Consider the following 23929-nt stretch of genomic DNA (forward strand, 5'->3'; position numbering starts at 1 on the left):
ATACTGGAATTTAAAACTTTCTTTCGAGTCACTTCGCATTTTGTATTTTACATTTGTGATAGATAGACAAGTGGATAAATAGATAGATTTCTATTTTAATTAGTGATATAAAGAATATTCATAGTATATAGCATTCCAATATAACATCTATCGCATATAAAAATCAAAATCAAAATCAAAATCAAAATCAAAATTAGCATTTATAGCTCTACTTCTATTCTAACCTACAAAGAAATAAGAGAAGTAGTTAATAGTCTATACTAGAGAAGTTTTGTAGTTTATATTCTACATCTTGATTTCTATTCTTTAGATATTAGATAGATACTAAATACTCTATTATTTACCTAGTATCTATTTAATATCATTATATATAGTATTTATCTATCTAATATTACTATATCTAGATGAATATATATTATCTAGTAGATCAAATAAATAATAAATAATATATAGATATTATATTAGTTAAGTTGAGTTGAGTTGAGTTGGCTTGAGCCGAATTAAATTAATCCGATACAATTCCAATTCTATCAATATACCTATCTATCTATTCAAATACCTATCTATCTATTCGAATACCCATCTATCTATTCACCTACTCACTCACCTACTCACTCACCTACTCACTCACCTACTCACTCACCTACTCACTCACCTACTCATTCACCTACTCACTCACCTACTCACTCACCTCCTCAATATATTAAACTAATACTCCCAATTACTAAAATTATAAAGTATTGCATATATCATATATCAGATATCTAAATATCTAAATACCTATATAAAAAATACATACCTACCTAAATAAATAACAAGTCAATCAATCAATCAATCAATTACACCCTCTACTCTCTACTTTCTACTCCCAATTCCCAATTCCCAATTCCCAATTCCCCATTTTGAAATAATAACCTTAACCTCAACCTACCCTACCTACCTACCTACCTACCTACCCTACCTACCTACCTACCTACCTAATAATACCTAATAATACCTAATAATACCTAATAATACCTAATAATACCTAATAATACCTAATAATACCTAATAATACCTAATAATACCTAATAATACCTAATAATACCTAATAATACCTAATAATACCTAATAATACCTAATAATACCTAATAATACCTAATAATACCTAATAATACCTAATAATACCTAATACCTAATCAAATACCTAATACCTAATACCTACTCCCTACTCCCTACTCCCAACTCCCTACTCCCTACTCCCTACCACCTACTCCCTAATCAATCAAGAAACCAAAAAACCAAAAAATCAATAAGAACAACCTGGAAATTTCAAATCTTCCTTTCCTACCAATTCACAAACCCCGAATCCTTTTATTCAAAATCAAATCAAATCAAATGCTCAATTCGCAAATTCGCAAATTCGAAATTCGATTTCATCCTATCCTATCTGGTGCATCCCCCATCCCATCCCATCTCCTATATATTTACTTAACAAACTTACAAATTTACAAATCTCAATCCCAAACCAAACCCCCCCTTCCCTCTCCCTACCTCCCTACCCACCCACACACCCAAATATAAAAACAAGGTTTGAATCACAAGTACGACATAGAATAAATATCTAAATGAACATATCGAATATATAAATAAAATAAGTACTATTAGGGTATGATATGTTGCTATTTTAACACGGATATAAGACAAGATATAAGACACCCCGGAACCCATGGTTCATTCCATTCAACAACAGACGCTGCGAAAAAAAAAAACTCCAAAATTATCAGCGAACCCACCAAAACCCACCCCTCAACCCATCAGAAATGACAAAAGAAATGTGTAAGGATTGGAAATCGAGTAAATGAGTTTCGAAAGCTTTTAAAATAATTCGTTAAGTCGTTAAGTTGTAGGTGGTATATGTTTTGTAGGTGAGTAGGGGGTTGATCACTTGGCCTCCCCAATAATATCGGTAGGACCAATGTCTTCCCCGGTCAAGATCCGATTGATCTCATCATATGTGTCTTCGAATTCATCCTCGGGGATGACATCGACTTCGATATGGGAGAAGGGCGATTTTCTATCTCCCGTTCGCTCTTCCTCATCCGTGGAGTCAAAGGCGAATCTTTCGGGCGCGGATAGATCCGTCTTTCTACTATCTCTTGAGCTTGATCTTGATCTCGATCTGTCCCTCCTCTCCTCTTTCTCCTCACTCCTATTCCTTCCCCCAATCTTCCCCGCTCCCACACCCCTGAACATCCCCTCCATAATCTTCCTCTCCACCTCTTCCTTCTCCTCACTCATCTCCAACAAACTCCTTCTCTTTCCCCTTCCCTCAATCTTCCCATCCAGAAAACATTCCCGAGGTACATCCCCCAATGGTTTCCAAATATCGTAATCCCTAACCACCCCTTCCAACCTTCTATGCCCCTCATCCGGATCCTGCAGCATTTCCATGCCCATAACATCTATAAACCCCTGCCGACTCAACATCGGCATATTAGCACCGAGCGAAATCGATCTCCGAATACGTTCTCCCGCCGTAGGAGACGGCGACGGAGGCGGAAGATTCGACGCATGGCGTACCGAAAGCGTGTGAGAAATGTCATGCGTTTTGAAGAAAATACCCAACTCGAGGTCGGCGATCTCTTGATTTTGAGGTCCCCCGGTTGTGTAGAGTGTTTTTTGCCCTAAATAATCATATCCATATTAGTTTTCATCCTTCATCAAGTAAAAAATAAATCACAAGAACCACATAACTCTGGACCCCTTCCACCAAAAGGGTCCAAATAAAGAGGTTTGAGTAAAGTATAAAAAAAAACCTACAAATATTATTCTCCATCCCCACCCCCTGCATCTCCAAAAACGCACTCCACACCTCTGGACTCAATTCATTCGTGCCCTCCACATCCAAACACAAAAACATGGTCGTCATTAAATCCACAAAAATCGCATTGAATGCACCGTCCTTTTGGAAAAAGGGACTCCATTCCGATGGCATTGGGGGCGCCAGCGAGGCGTACGGATTGGTAAAGGCTTCCAATTTTATTTTTCCCTCCAACGATCCCTCAAAAGATTGCGCGGGTAAATCCGGTCGTAATTTGGTGAGGGGTGAATCTGAATAACTTATGTTGTGGTTGCTAAAGCCGTCGTCATTCGGAGGTGGTTGAATGGAAAGGAGATCTCTTGGGCCCCCGCTCGAACTTTTCGGTTTCTTATTCGGTTTCACGATGTCCCACAGCGCCCCCCAATTGGCGGTTGGGAGTTCGACTTTTTTGGGCGGGAGATTGGGGGCGGTGATGTTGGTGAGGGTATCTTTTCGCGGCGGGAGAAGCGGGAGGGGACGAGGAGGAACTGGGGGAGGAACAGTGGGGGAGCTGGTCCCGCTCGTCTTGATGATGGCGGTGGGATGGCTGAGGAGATGTGTACGTGAAGTCTTTTGGATGGCGAAACAGTTGGTGCAGAGATTGTAATCGGTGCAGGTTTGGCATTGAATGCGAGCCCGGTCGGGACGGATGGGCTCTGTACAACTGGAACATTCATAGAGAGACATTATTTTGTTGTTCTCACTAGGTTTGCGGATGGATGGATGGATTGGATGGATATCCGAGGATTAATCCCCTGAAGATTGATTGGATTTTGATTTGTATATGGTGTGAGTTGTGGGTAGTATGAGAGGAAGAGAAAGAGAAAGAGAAAGAGGAAGAGAGAAAGAGAGAGAGAATTGGATTTTAAAGTAAGTAAGTAAGTAGTCGTCGTAGTAATCAAGATGCGAATAATTTCCTATCAAATCCAGATGTTTGGTAGGGAGAAGGGCTCTTTACATATAGTAATATGTGGTAGTCGGATATTGAAGCTTTGAGTTTAGAGCGACCGGGACTTGGGACTTGAAGCTCTAGAATCTCTGGTGTTTTGGGGTTAAGGTGGTAAGGCTCTTGCTTGTGGCGGGTGGGAGGTGGTGGGAAGTGGTGGGAAGTGGTAGTAAGTGGTAGTAAGTCGTAGTAGGTTGTAGCAAATCGTAGCAAATCGTAGCAAATCGTAGCAAATCGTGTTCATTCGTAATAACAAATCGTGATAAATCGTAGTAAGCAGTCTCGAGACAATGTTTGAGAGTTCCAGAAACGTCTTGAAAGTGCTCGAGAGATAATTGCACTTAGCACAGGCTGGCACCGGATGGCATAGTATGATACCGTAACGCATGGCAATTTTATTCGCATTGATGTTGGAATTAATGATCCGATCATTGACCCCTTAGGGGATTTTGTTCACTGAAACTCTATTCTGGAACAATGAATAGAACAAAGGCTTAATTCTGAACATGCCGAGGCTAAGAAGGATGAAGTGAAGCTTGAGATGATAACACAACACACACATCTGCTGGGAAGGGTAGATAGGTATTCAGGGAGAGGTATTCAGGGAGAGGTATTCAGGGAGAGGTATTCAGGGAGAGGTATCCAGAGAGATGCATTCAGAGATAGATGTTCAGAGATATTCAGATCGATCCAAGTTGACAGATTGGTTTCTGATAGGATGGAATAATCAACCCTCGAAGTTTGAGAATAATTGTAGGTACTGCATTATATAAAATAAAGCTCTTGATCAATTATAATATAATACATGATATATAACATATAATATACAATACATATATACACACATATATATATTATCAAAAAGGCATATCGATACTCATCACTGTATTCTATCTCTATCTGTATTAATAATTCCTAGATATATCAACCAGAGTAACCAGTGAGAAGTAACCACGAACCAGTAACTAGTAACCAGTAATACGAACCAATAACCAGTAACCAGTACTCGACTACATCTACCAAGTCCAGTCACTCACTACCTACCTACCTACCTCTATTGTCCATCGTAAACTCCACACTCATTACATCCAACGTTTCCTCCTTCCTTCAAATTCACCTCAGACATTCCACTCAGACATTCTCTCTCAGACATTCCTTCCACCACACAACTAAACCTCATGAATATAGATAGTTCCATGAATTGATCCAATGTCTAATCGCCAATTTCCAAATTTCCTTCTTCCGTCTTCTCTGGGGATTCTATGACAACATCATTGTTTACCAATTCTCCATCAATGCATGTTTTGCCTTGGGGTTTAAAAAGAGAGTTTGTTGGAGATTCAGATTATCGATAAACTCGAGAAAGTACACTATCGATTTGAACTGGCGTACCGTTGAGCGGAGGGTTGTCTCGCGGTAGATTGAGTGTTTGTGTGTGCAGTGATTTCAAGGCCAACAACACTTCCTCCAATTCCAATTTCAATTCTTCCAATAGTATTGTCGTCTTAATTGTTTTCGATATAGCTTGGAAGGCGTGAGATAAGGCTTTGTGATGTGGTAGGTGTACCCTCTGTATTAAACTTTCATGGCGACGAATTACAGTATTGATTGATTGATTGCTTGATCGAAGATCATCACAGACCTTTGCGAGTAATTTCCAATGGCGAAAAGCTTAAAGGTATAGAAAGAGATAACATACCATCATGCTTCGTTGCAGAATTAAGATCTGGGAATCTTTCCCTTCTGAATAGAATCCTCACATAAAAGTCCCCTCGTCCCCTCGTCCCCTCTCTCTACCTCTCCGCCTCTCTGCTTCTCCCTCTGTCAGCCCTCTACTAGATATGTTTGAAAAACAGACCCACAAACTGATGCGAACCACGGTGATCAGGAGGCTGAGCCGTACATAAGGCCAATAACTCGGAAAAATCCCACCGTTCAAACGGGATTGTCTTCAACGACATTAGACACGTGGTAATGTCTTGAGTATTGTTGGTTCGACGCTGCCATACAAGATTGCTTGGTAGAACATATTATTTGCATGAGAGTGAGACAGCCAAAGCAGAGACTCTGTGTGAAGTAGGAGATGAAATAGAAAATAGAAAAATTCAGGAACCTCTTAGAGAATACCCTACTTACATGCACGCAATCGCTAAACGCTCGAGGAATATGAAATAGTCACCGACTCACATTGGATGGATGGCGCCAAATTATCGTTTGAAATATCGAACCGCGTTTACGAAACCTTGACGGAAGATTCTTTATCAATTTTTTATTAAAAATGACATAAGAGGCGTTCATCGTAATTTGATCGCAGCCAGGAAGTTCACTGCAGACTGCAGTTCATCGTATAATAATAGCCTATAATTTTGATTTTTATTGATCCGATTTTATTAGCTCGGAGCGCGAGTATGTACGATGGATGGATGGATGCATCAGGGTTTTGCAGCAGGTGCTAACGGTAGGGCGCCGAAAGTTTATGAATTCGCCGACGCTATCTTCATTGCCCAGCCCAGCATTGTATGCGTGCGCGGATAAGGCGTAATCCGTAACACGTTCATACTCAAGTATTTGTGTACAGTGGGAGAGTGGGAGAGTGGGAGAGTGGCTCGAGAGTGGAAAGAAGTCTTGAGAGAAACCATGGATGCTCGTAATGCGGCTGCAAATACCTAGTAGGTAGACTGTGCGATAGAGTCGCCTTGATCGTAGATGACTTGCTCGGAGTACATCTACTCGATACAGACAATTTTCAGAAAGTAGTTCGATCGTACTAAAGAGACCCTCAAATTCTAAGAGATACCTAGCAAGTACTAACTTCGTAGGTGGATTTTAACTTCAAGGCACCGAAATAGAAATGAGGTGGAGGGATGGTATCGATGATGAGATAGAAAGAAGTGGTGCAGTGCAATCAATATGTGAATTGGCAATGCATTTCAACTCGCAGAAGTATTATTATGATGGAAAGGAAGAAAGAGAGAGAGAGAGTCTTGAGAACAATTGAGCCTGGGCATGTTATTAACCAGCGCCTTGGGCAGAGGTAGAAATACCACGAGAAATCACAGAATTGATAGAACTCCCACGTGATCAATATTCAATATATTTCTTTTTCTGTACGAAGTATTTACCCCTCCAGTTTGGATTCCAAGTCCAAGGGACTAAATTAATTTGATAGTCCCTCCCTACTTCAGCCTCTCAAACACGGTCCAAATTCTGATCTTTTCTGCTTTTTGCTTGCCACAAATGCCTATTCAAGATACAATAAACGTCCATGTTTACCGGTACTCGACATTACTCGCATAGTCAGCAACTTGATACTCCTCACTCAAGTCGACATTGGGGCCGCGGCAAACATACAAATGGTTGTTTCACGTTGGATTTTAAAGGCCGTCGACATACCTACAAATCTGCTGACTGTTGACATACCATGAGTCGTGATTTCGGAGTGGATCATGAGTGAATAAGTAACCTGCCTCTTCCTTGAATGTTCCCTATAAGGTTGCTGGGAATCTCCGAGATCAACTTTACCAACCTAACAGCGCGTTTCAAGTTCAGTGAACAAGAATCGATACCCTTCGATATCTTCGATCGATCGGCTCACAATGGTATGAAGCTACGAGCTTAGAAGTGAAGAGCGTATGAACATCGAACCCTTTAGGACCCCTCATGACCCTTTCTCTCAAGCTTCCGTGATGTGACAGCGGCACATGTCAACAATATATCTCATAAAGTCATATGTGCCGAAATTCTCGAAAATAAATACCGCATTCCTTAACTTGGAAGTTGGAACCTTCGACGTGATAACACAGACTGAAAATCTGCCATGTGGCATGGGCGTGTACTGACAATGCGTCAAAATTCAAGAAAGAATGACATCGGGATTGATACGAGCTATTAAATGGAGATTATCTGATTAAATATCGACCAGTGTGATTACTGATTGGCTCAAAGGATAATAGGTATCCATCTTCCTCCTCTGCTGCGTATTGTCATGATCTCCATCACGGTCAAGTCCAACTCACGATCTAGCACATGTTGCAAGCATAGTGGATGTTGATATTGAGAATTGATGATGAGAATTTTTATTCAACTTTACCTACCATGCAGACATTTTGATGAAGCCATCAGAAGATAGATATTGAGCCAAGCCTTACCGCAACTCATTTATGAGGTCCCATTATTAATATTTTATATGCATGCACGCAATCAGAACACAATCTTGCACAGCTGGCTTGTTTACTCTGTCCTTCCTTCGGATCCTTTTTTTAAGCATTGAGCATTAAACCTCTGAGTTGTATCTTTCTTCTAGTGGAGAAAGATTGATGCGGTTTCCCGAACGATTGGTTATCGGGTCGGAAAGGCGGTTCATTGGTTTCATACGATTCATTCATCCCATCCCTAGGTCTCCTATCTTGCTCGGCAACTAATGCAGGAATTTTTAAGTACCTACTGTTTGACCGGGTCTACTCTCATGCTGAAAAGATGAAAATGAGTTTAATTTGCGAAAAATTGTCGTGAATGCAAGATTTAGTAATCTGATTGGTTTCGTATTTCGAATCTGTTTGAGTAGTTAGTAGCTAGTTCGCAGTTACAGGCAGTGCACACTATTCATTGTACACCAATGCATATCGAATATTTTGGGGGGATATCATATCATGTAGTTTTGAGTGGGTCAAATCACGTTAGAAGTTAGAATTTAGCTGAGAAAGGCGGAATTTGAGCGGTCTGACCTGAGCTGACTTCCCACCGATTTTTACTCCCTACGAGGTGCCTCCGCACGATTATTTCTCGAGACATTTAACTGGGCTGAGCCGAATCAATACATCGCACGAAAAAGAGGAACCCCTTAGTTTCCTCTTTCTGAGGGTCTCACGGAAGGATCATATTGCGTAGCGAAGAACAACCAAATTCGCCATATTATGGATACAATGACGTAGATATGCTTGATAATGTGAAAACTTACCTAGGTAATATGCATTATACCCATGTGTTATTCCTTCAAACAGTTACTTTATTGATAATTAACTTTCCTTTTACAAGTATGCCGATGCAAGTAAAATATGCAAAGAATTTCAAAAAAGGCGTTGAAAGTGTAAATCTTCTTTTTTTGAACCCTTTGAATCTTGATTTTCTCATGATCTTCAATCTAATCTACAATTTCCTGGATTTTTTGGGTTTTTTCGATACCGCAAGAGAGACAAATCAAGTAATCATATACATGTAAAGAGATAAACATGTGAACTTTCTATCTTTGTTGCGTTGTTTTGACGGTCCCATTGTCTGTCCATTGCTATCCTGTCCCTATGTGCATTCTTACCCCTTCATTTTGTGCTTTGCTTGGAATTTGAGCGAATAATAATGGTGATTTTGAAAAGTAGCGCGAAGAGAAGCCGGAAGATAAGCGGACCCCTAATTCTCTAGTAAAGGTTGGTATCAAACTAATCCATTAGGATATCAACAATAGTGGAGTAAATTGATAAGATGGCATCGGTAAACCTGGCTCGTTGTGTCAGGTAACCCTACTGGTCATTATTTCCGACCTTTTTGAAGAAAAATTTGTTGTACCGAGTGGATTATGCTTATTGTCAATGACTTATCTTCGGTCGTCGCGCTTCATAACTCAAGTGGTCGGTAAGGTAACATGTGGATTTACTCGTTGGTTTTCCCAATTTCATTCTAATCCGTTGGACACTAATGCATTGAAAATATACGGAGTACATTCCTACGATTCAAAACACTCGGTGGGTCCTATCTTAAAAGAGTAATGTAATCAAGACATACCACGGCAATGCTATCTCCATTCATCATTTATATATATCACACCTATCCCTCCTTTCTTTATCTCTATATCAGGCAGCTTTAACTTTCCGCCTTTTCACTTAAGAAAGGAGTGATCATATCAGTTGTGATAAGTTCATATCACAATCAATCTCCAAAGGTCCATTCAAAGTACGCCACCACGGCCCGAATGACACTTCACAAGAAATTATTATATCACGATTATTCAAGAGGCTTCTTTAAGCTTCACGGACGTCCATTCTGTCAATCTCTGGCACCAACTTGATCTACCTTTCACATTCTATACTCATAACTTTTTCAATATACATATATAATACCAAACTTTAAAACTCGTTTTACAACACCGGTAGTGAAAAGCTCCTCAGATACCTCCCTCTACAACAGATATAGCAATCATGGCCATTCCATTCGGTTTCAGTTTCGGCGAGGTCATTCATGGAGTTGGAATCCTTAGAAACGCATTCACAGCAATCGACGATTCGAAAAAGGCAAACCCAGTCTTTGGGGATGTTGCACAAGTTCTATCCAACCTTCACAAGCGTCTCGACGGCATCGAGAGATTCTTGAGTGATCCATCATTTGGAGCTCAACGTGGTTTGATGATGCAAGTTATTAGTGCATGCCAACACTGTATAGAGAGATTTGTGCACCAAGGATGCAGGTTAAACGGTATCACCACCAAGGGATCTTTATGGTCTCACGAAGAATTCTCCAGAATCATCGAAAAGATCGATTGGTTGGCTTGCAGGAAGTGGGATGTATCACAGTTCAGGAAAGAACTTTCGATTCACGAGGATGCAGTATCAAGTCTGTTGTCGACCATGCTCAGCACCTGTGAGATGGAAAAGGGACAACTCACCCGTCAAATCAACGACATCGTTACCACCCAGCACAGAAAGGTCCGTGGATTTGGCAAGGCATCGCCACAAGATGTAGCAGCCAGCAATGAGGTTTTGAATGCACTCACTGTCATCAATCCACTTATTGGAAGAAGAGAAATCGAAGCTCGTACGGATCGTCTCTTGAGTAAATCATGCGACTGGATCCTCAACAACAAGAGTTACAAGTCTGTGATTGAGAGTGATCAATCCGACTTGCTGTGGGTTCATGGACAAGCAGGAAAGGGTAAAACCATGCTTTCTATGTACCTTGTCGACACACTCTCCAAACAGGTCGCTCAAAACCCTTGTGACCAAATTGCCTACTTTTTCTGTGACAACAACACAGATCAAAGAAACTCAACATTACATGCGCTCAAGACCGTTCTTCATCAAGTTCTGAAACAAAGCTCTCGAAATGTGTTGTTGGAAGACTTCAAACGTCATGGACCTCAAATGTTTTCCACCATCGAGGGAGTTTGGACTGCTTTGACACGAGTACTCGAAGCTTCGACCACACGAAACCTCTACCTGATCATCGATGGTCTCGATGAATGCACCGAGGAATCTTTGGATGTTTTCCTCAAGCTCGCTAGTACATACATTGCGTCCAACGTTGACGGACTTTGCAATGTCAAATGGATCTTTACTAGTCGAAATGAAACAAAGATCGAGGAGTACTTGAAGTTATCCTGGGTCGTAGACTTGGAAGAGTCTGCCACTGAGATGAGCAAGGCTGTCGATACATTCATCACTCACAAGGTTGACATCTTGGCTACCAAGAAGAGATTTGATGCACCATTGAAACAATTTGTCGCTGATAAATTGAGGGCGAAAGCTGAAGGAAATTTCCTTTTCATCTCTCTTGCTTGCAAGGAACTCTTGAAAAAGAACGTTTCATTCATCAATGTCAAGCTTGTGCTTGGAAAATTCCCTACTGGACTTGATGCATTATATGCCAGAATCCTCGAGGGAGTTTTGAAGTTGGGTGAAGAAGATCAACAAAAGGCCTTTTCAGTCTTCCGTGCAGTTGGTATCGCTTTCAGACCTCTCAGTCTTCGCGAACTTGCTGTCATGGCAGCTTTCCCTGCAGCAGCCATGGACGATGAAGACATTGTTTTGGATGCTGTGGAATTATGTGGATCATTCTTATCATTACACCGCGATCACCCATACTTTGTCCACCGCTCCGCAAAGGAATATCTCCTCAACCACGAAACAGCCGGTATCTTCTCCTCGGATCTCGAGTTTGAACACGAAAAGGCAGCTTTCAGAGCTCTCAAATACACAACCAGAGATTGGAAGTATTATCTCGAAAGTCTCGAAGATGTTCCACTCTCTTCATTGCAAGATCAACCTTCCTCAGAGGACAGTCTTCAATATCCTCTCATCTACTGGATCAACCACAGCAACATTGCCGGATCCCGCATGATGAAATCTTACGCCCTCGACCGTCATTTCTTCCGTCGCAACTGCGATCTCCGCCGTACCTGGCTCCTCTACTTCAAAAAGCACCGCCACATGACCAACTTCTCCGCCATCCAAAATGTTCATTTCTCCGCCCTTCACATCTCAGCTGTATGCAACACCTGGTGGGTTGCCGAGATCCTTCTCAAGAACAGCAGCACCTACATCGACGTTGAAGACTCCTTCGGACTCACTGCTCTCCACTGGGCCGTGCACTGTGGAAACACCTCAGTCGCCAAGATCCTCCTCCAGAAAGGCGCCGACCCCAACCACAAAGGCGGAACCACCGATTACCAAAATGGACCTCGCGAAGGCACACCGCTCGGTCTTGCCATCTCCTACAACAACCTCGACATGTCGAAATTACTCCTTGCTCACGGTGCCGATATCGACTGTCCAGATCATCACTTCACCACCCCGCTGGTGTGGACCATCCGCAAGAATCTCCCCAAATCGACAAAATTCCTTCTGCAGCGAGGCGCGGATCCCATCCTCAGGGATGAGGAGGGAAAGACTCCACTCCACGATGCGTGTGCGAGAGGTCATGAGAATATCGCCAAGATCCTCCTCAATCACGGTGCCGCCCCCGATGCAAAAGACGATAGGGATGTAAGTCCTGCTGGAGATGCGTGGACCGGGGGACACAAGGGATGTATCAAATTGTTAGATGCATATGGAGTCAAGACTCCAGAGGCGGATATGGAAGAGGAGAGTAAATGGGGAAAAGGGGGTGATCTACTGGCTGCGTAGATGAGGAGATGAATTCATACATACACGTGTGCGGGAAAGGATAAATAAAATGCATCAAAGGAAGTAACGGATCGGATGGGTTATGGATAGTATATAAGGGACTTGGGTTTGTTGCGAAAGATACCATATAGAATTACATTTGAATCCCGGATTCGGGACAAATATCATATCGTTAGATGATTAGATTAGATTAGATTAGCTTTTTGGGATTAGATTGAATAAATTTATAGATACCATAGATAAATGTCAGCTTGTTCAGATGTGAAAGATGAATTTAATCTTTATCCTATCAGTTACCTATTTCTTACTCTTGATGGTAGTGTAGGTAGTGTATATCATGTAAGATAGATGAGCGAGTGTTCATCGAGATAAAGGGGAATTAGTGAGTATTGAGTAGTGTATTATACACATTACAATATAGATGAACAGACACCTCGATTATGCGAAGTCGCTTACGGGAATGAATATCGATTGTTTAGGATATAGGATCTTTCATACCCAGAGTGGAGGCGGGAGATGGATGGGTTGATATGATCAAGACACGATTGGTTTGAGTTCTATTTATACATTTATGATTATAATTATTTATATACCTCCTGTCTCATTTCCTTTTGTGACGTATTATTATGGAATACCTGGGTACCTAGTACACTAGATACCCAACACCACTAGCACCAGACGAACAGGTCCTAGCATTCATTTATCCCTCTTTCATTCTCGCATTCGAATCTCCCCTCGAAAATTCGTGTCTCCGTATCATCACTGGTCTCGCCATCACTACCCACTCCTCTTGTCACCTTCCAACCGTCATCAATTTATTTTACTTCCCCGCTCAATCTCAATCTCCATCTCATCTCATCCCATCCCATCCCATCCTATCTCAAGAAACTCTAGCATAGGTATTTATTTCCCCACATCCATATCCGCATCAATATCCGTATCCTCTCCCCCGCATCCCCCTCCCCCCCAACCAAGCCAATCCCCACTTCATCTTCAACTCGCGCCCTCCTTCCCGTCTTCTTTTCCGCCGCTCGAGAAATATACCTCCATTTTCCACTCCTGCAAGATTGGAACTCTCCTCTGAATCGATATCATGATTGTCGAATGATGACGAGGATGACGAGGATGAGGAAGATGCACTTCCCCCGCTATCTACATCTGGATACATACAGCTAGGACACGGACACTCTTCATCTTTTCCCCCTTGGGATATCTCAGTGAGGAGTTCTCGTTCTTGTTCTTGTTCATTGCGGTCGTTGCGCCTAGATTTTGATTTTGATCTATTTTTTCGAGGATATCTGGGCTGTTTGGAGCGAGATTTGGAGGATGCAAGTGGTGAGTAGGGAGATAGAGACGAGGATGGATGGGAGAGGGAGATGAAAGAGAATGAGCGTGTTGTGAAGGCCATGATGAGTTGTGTTATGCTCGATTAGATAGGGTTGGTGTTGTATGTTTATGTATGCTGTAGGCAAGAAATGGAAAGGTGATATATTCGATGAAGAAGTATGTATATGTATCTCTTGCCATACAATTGTGAAAAGAATGTGTCAAAATATGGAACTTTGGCGATGACGATATATATCTTCAGTAAATAAATAGAGCAGAAGTGAGATGAGATGTCAATATATATTAAACATTACGAAAGGGAATACAGATTATTAATTCCCCTCTCATCCCCGCCCCCCTAAAAACCCAATTTACGAGCTCAATACTTCAACAGAAGAACAAAAAAGGATATTCGACACGAGACACGTGCAAACAAACAAACAAACAACTACGCATTCAGCTTCCGAAAAACCATCCAAATCTCCATCCATTTCCCCGGTAAGTAAGACGCATTCCGAAAATGTACTTTTGAGTCTTAATTCCTATCGGAATTGAGTCTGAGTTCTCAATCCATTATGCATGCATGTATACATATACGAATTCAAGTCCCCTTCTTTCTAAGCGATCACATTTAGTATCATATCATATATGCATCGATATCGCAGGTAATCATAACTGTAGTGATTTCCCTCTACCGACAAATTATTCAGTTTCGTACACATTCTTCTTTCCTTCCTTCATTCACCCTTCCTATCCACCAGAACACAGCTTATCATCCTCCATCACTATATTCCTCATCATCATCTAGCAATCTTCCTCTCATCATTATCCCCATAACATGCATGCATACACAAACCAACCAATCAACCAACTCATCGAAAAACACAAACACATATCTCAAAACTCCCACGCGCATGCAAGAAAGAAAATCAGTCGGCGATATGTGTTTTTCTTCTCGTCCTCGGAAACATATCGAAGATAGATAGGTAGTGTAGTGTAGTTATGTTGTGCTATGTTGTGCTATGCTATAGTACGTATGGCATGAACGTGACGGTGAAAACAAAACAAACGGCCGAGATGACTTTTAGGAGTTGTGTAACGTGATATGTGGTGAATGGAAGGGGGTTGATGGCGATATCGGAGTGAGGGAGGAAGGGGAAGACGAAGAGGAAGAGGAAGGAAAAAGGAATAGGAATCTGGGCGTTGAGGTTTGCATGTCTTTTGAGATGGTTGGTGCGGAAATGTATTGATACATTCATTTTACTACAGTAGTATTCTAGATAAATACATTCTGCATATCTATATACATATAGACTACTCCCCTCATCTAACTCACAATCACAATCACAATTGTCCCCTTAGCCTTCATCATATCACATAACATCAGATCACCCCCTAACCTGCCCCACCCACCAGACTTTAAACAATAACCCCCTCTCTTCACCTCTCACCTCACACCCTCGCTCGTAGCTATACTTCAACCCGCCTCGTGTTTCGATGGCTACCCGCATATCTGCTTTCGCTTATATATTATATTTATATTTATATGTATCTGTATATGCCACGCGTGATGGGGTGAACTTATATGTATATATGTACATATATATACATCTCAAATCAAAAGAATCGATAAATAACAATAAAATAAGAACTAGAGTATTTCCAAGAGAAAGGGGAAAGAGAGAGAGAAATAGAAAGGAGAATATTAGATTAGATTGAGATGTAAATTCATGGAGGGAAAATATGAGATGGAGATGAGGAATATAATCACTTGAGAAACTATAATATCACATTATATCACACTATCAAATCCGCCCAGATTAAAGATACAAGAAATAGGTAGTTTCGCTAAGCTCTGACTGTCGCTCATGATTCAACCTATTCAAGAACACTGACCTCTAATTTCATTTGCATGATACATATGTATATATGATATAATCATTAAATGCTCTCATTAATCAATTCCGTCATGCTAAAAAAAACCGCTATGTCATGCTAAGTCATGTCATGCCATCTGATCATATAATGACCTATGCTCCATACACCCATCCAAATATGTACCATGCTCCAAGCTCCATACACCCCCAATTAACTCAAATCAATACAAATCCATCGTTCTTCCTCCATTTCCCTACTACATTCCTTGATCATTACTCGCTACTCCCTATCATCACCAAACAAATAGCCCGCCTCCAAGCAATATGCTCCACCGTTAGCCATTCCTTTCTCACTTCCCCAACAGACAACCGTCGCATCCACAACTCCACTGAGTACCCCCTCCATAGCCCCAAGCACACCCCAGCCGATGAATCCAGCAACAAGTCCCACAACATATGCATATGCACTTCCTTTGAGACCAGGACCTTCGGGCATACTGATAGACAATTGACGAGCAGTTGCTACCCAACCACCGAAACCAAGGGCCATGGACATAATGATACGGGTTGCATGAAGAAGCAGTTTAGCTAGACGGTTAAGGCAGTAAGTAAGGTGTTGTGGCGTGAGTTCGAGAAAGAGAAGGATCGTGGGTTAACGTGGTTGTAGGAGCTTGAGGTGTGAGGAATGTCATTTGACTTAGACCTCTTGCGGAAGTTTGAAGAGGTTGTGAGTGGATAGCAGCATAGGTGAGGGTAAGAGGATTGAGCAATGCTGTCACTGGTGCTGGTACAAAAGAGTATGCAATTATCGAAATAGCCGCCACCAATCGTCGTGGAAACACGAGGAGAGGAAGCTTAATCAAGAGAGCTATTAATGATGATAGACATATGGTACCGAATATCGTATTCGTCGAGTGATAGAATGCTGCCGCAACAACTTCTCGAGATGAAGCTCCTGTCTGCGCATTACGGTGATAATACCATTGAGAAACTGTTGCAGCAGTGGTAGTTCGCTGAATACCCCCAATCACGGAAAGAGTCCAGATGTACATCATTACGAAATATACACCAAGCCACCAAGTTGTTGCATCAATAATGAAACTCAGCCCTGACTTCGAGAGATGACCACCCAAAAATACCCTCGTAAACATTCCTAACCATATCCATGTCCATACTATAACCGACCCCAGCGTAGCGAATCCCAACGCGAGCAGACCAGGATTCGAAGCAAGAATTCTCGACGCAAACTCTAGAATGCTGATTGCTTTGGTCAATGATTGACGTCCTTTATAAATAGTGTATAGCCAAAGCAAAGCAAGAGCTCCAGGTCTAACCGACATCCCTCTCACTAGCCCTATCTTGTACACCAGTTCGATCGTTTGACCCCTTTCATACAGCGGACACCATAGGATACAGTGAGAACGAAAACAGTATGACTGGTACCGCGAGAACAATCAGGAATACCAATGGACGAACGAAAGACCGCAGTAACGCAAGCCAGATGAATGATACAATTATTGATGCCAGGGTATCGACTGCGAATAGATGGAATGAAGAATGGAGAGTGGTATATATCGTGTCTCCGAGCACTCCGTCAGGCGTTGATGTGTGGAGAAAGATTAGGAAGAAAGTTGCGAAAAGTGAAGCCAAGCATATCAAAAATAATGACCCCCAAAAACATGTCATGCTTTGGCCCTTCCAGTTCGTCTGAGTGTAGGAATTGCTACTGGAACAATCTCCACTTCATTCGGTCGCATGGGGAATCGCGAACCAGGTAATTGTTGCGACTCGATATCTCTCTCATTGCCTCTGATGGATTCATCTGTAAATCGGGTTGTGCCAGATTTTGGCCCAGATTTGAATTGTTGAAATGCTGGTGGATTATCGTCACCCATATCATAATCCGGTTCACTTGGCGGTAAGCTGTCGGCAATTGTAGATTCTAGTCCAATATCGACCATTCTTCCCTTTCCTTTACTACTGCTTCCCTGACTGCTTGGTCGCCTGCTTTCGTCATCATGTTCTTCCCCAACTGTTTCCGGTGTGTGGCCTCGCTCTCTTGTACTTCGGATACCGCCCTTCCAACTACTTTTGATTCCTCGTGGACGTTCCCGATGATCACCTGCGATTCCATCATCTTTACTATTCCCCAGAGCTATATCACTCCCGTCGCGCTCTGTTTCCTCGCTTTCTTCCAGTTCTCTCGTAGGTGCAAAAACCCTCCGTGATCGTTGAAGCGCAAAGAAATCTGCAGTCTCCCTCTCTCGTTCCTCTTCCTCATCTTCTTCCTGAAAATCATTCAAGGCGCTGTGAAATAACGGGGCATCAGGCGGAGCTTGGGAATATCGAGAGGTAAATCCAAAGTTTGGGAGATGTGATGACTGATAAGGATTTCCTAGTCCTCTTTGGTGTCTGGAACTTCGTAAAGGCTGCGACCGTTGATAACGTTCATTTGGACTTCGAGTTGGGATTTCGTTATCCTGTTGGACGAAATTGGAGAATCGAGACTGTGACTGAGCTAAGAAGCGCGAAGCATCTGGATGATATAATGGTTAAATGAATGCACAAGGCAAATGGGGCAAGTGAGCAAGTTTACTTACATTCTGAAAACATCTTCGACCCTCAAGAACAAAGTTGTGTGTTGGAATATTTTGTCTGCGATGAAGTTGAGGAGTCGAGGTTATTGATAAGGACTCTCTATCTACAGTACTGCGCAGTCTTGTGGGTCTTTTGTGAGAGCTTGAAACGGTACTCGCAGGCTGCAGTGCGGTAGATCAGTTGTAGTCTGGGGTTGGTAGGGTATCTTGTAACCGATGAATGATATAAAGCTTGTGATTAGGTATTCCAAGTCGGTATTGGAAGTGAATACTGTAGAGGGTATTTGTATGGGCAAGACCTGGTTTAGAACAATAATGGATGCCCCGTGAAGGATAATATTGTGAGATATCAGTCACTTGCTTGCGTGCTGGGGGTTGCTGTGGGCGAGTCAAGACTTATGATAGCGGAGTGCCGGGAGCCTCAGTCGTGAATCATATAAAATCACGAGGCAGGCGTACCATACCGCATGGGGATCTAGGGAGAATGGATAGGTAGAATGAACTCGTCCTCCAGATAAGGATAGGATATGATGGGAAAGGATAGGACGTCGAGTTATGCGAGAGTGTAAATCTTTGGGTTTGGCTGATGAAGAATTCCTTGGTCTCTGCAAGAGGTGTATGACGAGAAGAGAAAGGAGAAGAGAAGAGAGAGAGAGAGAGAGAGAGAGAGAGAAGAGAGAGAGAGATGAGGGGAGAAGAGAGAAGAGAGAAAGAAGGAAGGAGCAAGGATGTAAGAATGCAATGAATCTACTCGTATATATTCATTATTTGTTTACCTGATACTGGTGAGTCAATCGAGTGATGGTGAAGATTGCATTGCATGATCACTCCTCGCTCCCTCGTAGATACCAAAACATCCATCTCCAGAATCCTTTCCTTTGTTCACCGCCCCCAACCAACCCGGCCGACTTCTCCAATCCGAAAATATAACGGCTGGGCGCTAGAGGATAATGATTTTCCCTCCGCTTGCATTCCCGAAAGCCACTTTATGACTGGGTTAACGTTAACGTTAACGTGATTAGAGAGAGGTGCCTATGTACTACTGGGTATGGATGGAGTAGCTACCAGTATTTGTATGGTGGGTCAATCAATGAATGATCCATGAACACTCCAGCTCTCCCTAGTAATCTCATCATTGTCTCGACTCTCAACTGCCCACGAGATTGTACTACCATACAACAAACAACTCTGACAAGTTACAACTTTATCATACCCAAACATCCTAGCTATCATTTATTCAGAAACCTCATTGTTATCGAATTATTATCCAATTCGGATTTGACAATCGCTTACAATTCATCAACATCTTCAAGAGCAACATTGTTTATTAAAATTGTCCATTGATTGTTCTGGGTATCAGTCTTTTTTTAATCCCATATCGCAAGCTTACCTAGTAAAGCTCAAACGGGTTCTGCCCTTCCAACACCAGTCTACCACCCCTCCTCGTCCAACGTCAAGTAATGTCTACAACATCATGGGATTATATTGCAAAGCTCGTCTGCATTGGCGATAGTGGAACGGGAAAATCATCTCTCACAATTCGACTTTGCGAAGGGCGTTTTTCTCCGCACCATGACGTTACCATTGGAGTTGAATTTGGATCCCGAATTATCCCAGTTGGTCCACCGAATTCAGAAGGATTTAAACCAAAATCCAGCGCTCTAGATGAAGAGCCAGCACCTAAACCTGCAGCCACAGAATCAGATGTGCCACAGAAACACATGAAGCTCAGTTTATGGGATACGGCAGGACAAGAAACTTATAAAAGTGTTACGAGGAGTTATTTTCGTGGAGCTTCAGGCGCACTGCTCGTATTCGACATCTCGAGGCGACCAACATTTGAACATGTTACGGACTGGCTACATGATTTGCGACAAATTGCTGAACCGGATATAGTTGTTGTGTTGGTAGGAAACAAGAGTGATTTGGCCACAGGCGAGGAGAACAAACGAGAGGTTACCGTGGAAGAGGCAGACGCCTGGGCAAAGCGAAATGGCGTATTAGAGTATGTTGAAACAAGTGCGAAGAGTGGTGAAGGTGTTGAAAATGCATTTGCAAGGGTGGCAGAAAGGATATACATGAACATCGAAGCTGGAAAGTATGACTTGAATGACAGGAGATCTGGAGTGAAGGGTCCTGGCTATGGAGGCTCGAAAACAAATGTTAAATTGGCCCCCCAGAAAGCCAGCAGTGGTGGATGTTGTTGAGCAAAATGAGGCACACGAGGTCAAATCTGCCACAGTATACGCGGGCATACAGGTATGATCTCGATGGCTATACACTACTTACTCAAAGTCTGTCGGCAACCGCAGTTTTCCAAGAAGACTTTGTATATATTCTAGTGCGGGACTGGATAGTCTTCAATACCTTGTATGATAGGAAAGGTCCGAAAGGTTTCGGAAAGTTGGCTTTAATATACCCAAAGCATGAGAATGATATCATGACGATGAAAGCAATATATTTTATTTTTACTTTTATTACCCTTATTACTCTTTGAAGTGCTAGGATATCTGTGAGTTTTCATTTCAATAATACGGAAAGACTCTGAACACATGGCAAACGTTTGAGAAGCCTCTTGATGTCCTCTCCCATGGATGATAGCACTTTCTCATGATATCTTCTATATGCTCTGCTTGGCCCAGTCAAGAAAAGGTTTTGATAAGAAATCATGAACCGTTATCTCCATGAATAAGCACTACCTGAATATATAGTGCCAGTGCCAGTACCAGTGATTGTTGTTTGGATGGTTGCATCAATTCTACTCGCATGTGATATGTTGTGTGGCATAAGACCATAGGCCACTCGGTGATTTTCTCGAGGTGATAATCTTCCTTCATGATGAATATACTTATGAATATACTTAATAGGCAGCTTTCAACCTAGCAGACCACAGAAAGAGAAGTCATTGATGAAATGAAGGATGTTACGATTCCTAGTTTCCAAATGGACATTTGCCTATCAAGTAGACATCGATTCTGACAGTTCATAAATGCTCTGGATTGACTTATTGTGTATTCATACATGATGACTGTGTACATAGGTAGCTTAGCATTATTTAGAAGAATAAGGAAGTTGGAATAATATAAATACTAGTAGGTACCTTCGCAGTAGTATAATCATAAATTGTTTGGAGTTTCTCTTCTCTTCCATTGAATAAGAGAAAACTCACATCTGCTTATCAAGAGGAATATAAGAATCAGCCTCATCACGCATGGAAGCCTAGCCAGGTATCCCACTATTTCCCCATCCCCTCATGATTTGACTAGAGCGAAAATAGAATTCTGCCAAACATCACCGCTTATTTAGTGACCTCTTCCCTTCATAATCTCTGAAGCACTTTCCAACAGAAACCCCGCCCAAATTACTTCATAATCCTTCCTTCAACAACTTCACCATTTTATCATACTTCTTCCAATACTTTCAATATTCCAGTAATTAATTCAAGATCATAATCAGAAATAATAATATAATATCTCATCAAGAGATATTGGAAGAATTTACTTCAGAAATCATGGCGAATCACTCCGTTATTCGTATTGCGAAGGTAAATTCATCAAGCCAAACCCATGTGATGATATCACGATATGCGCCAAAAGTGGTAATGAAAGCGCAAGGCTGACAACACTTTTTGGGTGATTTAGGAGTTGGCAGATATCCAGAGAGGTCCAGATCTATGTAAGTCAATATATGTTCTTCAGAAGTTTACTATTCTCTCCTTGAACTTTTACTAACTATTTAATTCTACAGCTCTCGCTGTTGCTTGTCGGGATATCGATGTTCGAAGCGTCAAAGCAATTATAATCGGCCCCACCAGATTACACCTTACGAATTTGGTTTCTTCGATGTTGGTCTATCCAATTCATAAAAAGTTTCTTTCTGCATATGGAATACTGACATTTCTCTAGTTTGGTGTTAGATTTGGAAAAGGTACGATTTTGCGAAAGGGTTGCACATCAATTCGAAGCTGAAAAAGTTCATGTAGATTATCCCACAAAAGCACCTAGTGTTATTGCGACAACTACAAATGGAGGAAGATGTCGTTTCAATCCCAATATTTATGCGACAGGCAAAGTCTGTTTGTAAGATACCCTTTATGCCATGATACTTTCAACATTTACTGACTTGCTTTGAGATCAATTTTAGGGTAACTAACAATCTTCGTACAATTCCTCTGGATCTCCGAAACTAAATTGTACAATAGCACATGGCGAGGTGAAAGAGGAGAAGAGTGGTCATCGGCACAGGGACTTGAGTCAATTTTAATCTCAATCCAGAGTTTAATGTCGAGCAATCCCTACGAGAATGAACCTGGTTTCGAAACGGCAAATGATGACCATGACAGGAAAAACCAAAAGGATTATGCTGCAAAGGTATGCTTGAACTATCAAGGCTCTTTGTACTGGTATTGGTACTGATAAGGCTAGATTCGCCATGAAACTCTACGAATCTCAGTCATTCAACGTCTTGAGGAATACTTGAACATCTCCGCAGCAGGAACAACTCCACCATACACTCCACCAAGCGAGGATAGCGACAGCGACTTAGATCGAGATGTACTTGATGATTCTGCCGTTGCATTCGAACCCTTCAAAGATTTTTGCAAGCGTAGGTTCTTGTGGTATTATGATTCGTACTTGACGGCTATAGAGAAAGCAAGAAAAGAGGTTAAGGATCTTCAACCTTTTGCTCGAATGCCCTTTGAGGGTGGTGGAAATATTATGGAGGGAAAGTTCGACTACACTGAGCTCGAGAGACGATTGAGATTCATTCGTACCACTTTGGATGCCGAGACGGCTCATTGGGCTACCGAAGGATTGTTATCACAGAAGAAGGAAAGTGGTGTGGCAGCAAATCTTCAACGTCAATTCGAACAAGTGGTTGAAGCATACAAGAGGGACAAGTCCGTAACCCTGGACATTGAACTAGACAATAAGAATCCTTTTGTATGGAGTATTACCTATTTCGGTCGCCCCATGACCAATCTAGATGGCGGACTATTCAATATTAAGCTCTACTTCAGCCCAAGATTTCCAGAAGAGCAACCAAGAGCCAAATTTCAGACACCATTATTTCATCACCGGATTGGACTTGATGGAACACCTTGCTATACCCCCAAACGCCCCGATGATGCAAAATCTCATATCGAGTCTATCATTGAAGCTTTAGAGGAAGTTTCACCACCATACGATCCACGGACATTGGTAAATGTGGAAGCTTCCAAACTCTTCTGGGGATCAGTGGATGATAAGAAGAATTATAATCGAAAGCTTCGGAGGTCGGTCCAAAGTAGCATAGAGTAAGTTGGTTTCCAAACCAGACTTTAATACCGTGCGATATTTCGAGCAGTTTTCAATTTTCGGGTGTGTCATATTTTTTTTCATATCACGGCCTTTTTTATACATAACAACAATCTTCTCGGACTTCGACTGCCTAAACATTGGCTTGGACAAAGC

The 23929-nt window shown here is 41.9% G+C and overlaps 8 protein-coding genes across 8 annotated transcripts; 3 read left to right on the forward strand and 5 right to left on the reverse strand.

Moving 5' to 3' along the window:
• Positions 1 to 1923: 1923 nt before the first annotated feature.
• EAF02_011811 (uncharacterized protein) lies at positions 1924 to 3529 on the reverse strand (the record flags this gene model as incomplete). The annotated part of the gene is made up of 2 exons (XM_038907858.1): positions 1924 to 2666; positions 2803 to 3529. 2 exons carry the CDS (start codon positions 3527 to 3529, stop codon positions 1924 to 1926), a joined length of 1470 nt encoding a protein of 489 aa, XP_038752367.1.
• Positions 3530 to 9976: 6447 nt separating this feature from the next.
• Positions 9977 to 12676, forward strand: EAF02_011812 (uncharacterized protein; the record flags this gene model as incomplete). The annotated part of the gene is made up of 1 exon (XM_038907859.1): positions 9977 to 12676. The coding sequence occupies one exon, from the start codon at positions 9977 to 9979 to the stop codon at positions 12674 to 12676; it is 2700 nt and encodes an 899-aa protein (XP_038752368.1).
• A 928-nt stretch (positions 12677 to 13604) lies between these two features.
• On the reverse strand, positions 13605 to 14084 carry EAF02_011813 (uncharacterized protein; the record flags this gene model as incomplete). Its single annotated transcript, XM_038907860.1, has 1 exon — positions 13605 to 14084. One exon carries the CDS (start codon positions 14082 to 14084, stop codon positions 13605 to 13607), a length of 480 nt encoding a protein of 159 aa, XP_038752369.1.
• Positions 14085 to 16159: 2075 nt separating this feature from the next.
• Positions 16160 to 16435, reverse strand: EAF02_011814 (uncharacterized protein; the record flags this gene model as incomplete). Its single annotated transcript, XM_038907861.1, has 1 exon — positions 16160 to 16435. The coding sequence occupies one exon, from the start codon at positions 16433 to 16435 to the stop codon at positions 16160 to 16162; it is 276 nt and encodes a 91-aa protein (XP_038752370.1).
• A 40-nt stretch (positions 16436 to 16475) lies between these two features.
• On the reverse strand, positions 16476 to 17219 carry EAF02_011815 (uncharacterized protein; the record flags this gene model as incomplete). Its single annotated transcript, XM_038907862.1, has 1 exon — positions 16476 to 17219. The coding sequence occupies one exon, from the start codon at positions 17217 to 17219 to the stop codon at positions 16476 to 16478; it is 744 nt and encodes a 247-aa protein (XP_038752371.1).
• A 342-nt stretch (positions 17220 to 17561) lies between these two features.
• On the reverse strand, positions 17562 to 18492 carry EAF02_011816 (uncharacterized protein; the record flags this gene model as incomplete). Its single annotated transcript, XM_038907863.1, has 2 exons — positions 17562 to 18415; positions 18480 to 18492. The coding sequence occupies 2 exons, from the start codon at positions 18490 to 18492 to the stop codon at positions 17562 to 17564; spliced, it is 867 nt and encodes a 288-aa protein (XP_038752372.1).
• Positions 18493 to 19936: 1444 nt separating this feature from the next.
• On the forward strand, positions 19937 to 20683 carry EAF02_011817 (uncharacterized protein; the record flags this gene model as incomplete). Its single annotated transcript, XM_038907864.1, has 1 exon — positions 19937 to 20683. The coding sequence occupies one exon, from the start codon at positions 19937 to 19939 to the stop codon at positions 20681 to 20683; it is 747 nt and encodes a 248-aa protein (XP_038752373.1).
• Positions 20684 to 21987: 1304 nt separating this feature from the next.
• EAF02_011818 (uncharacterized protein) lies at positions 21988 to 23776 on the forward strand (the record flags this gene model as incomplete). Its single annotated transcript, XM_038907865.1, has 7 exons — positions 21988 to 22020; positions 22118 to 22151; positions 22224 to 22324; positions 22382 to 22403; positions 22459 to 22555; positions 22678 to 22846; positions 22901 to 23776. 7 exons carry the CDS (start codon positions 21988 to 21990, stop codon positions 23774 to 23776), a joined length of 1332 nt encoding a protein of 443 aa, XP_038752374.1.
• Positions 23777 to 23929: the final 153 nt, after the last annotated feature.

The sequence above is a fragment of the Botrytis sinoallii genome (assembly GCF_014898435.1).
Source record: "Botrytis sinoallii strain Bc 23 chromosome Unknown BSIN_036, whole genome shotgun sequence".
Lineage (NCBI taxonomy): Eukaryota > Fungi > Ascomycota > Leotiomycetes > Helotiales > Sclerotiniaceae > Botrytis > Botrytis sinoallii.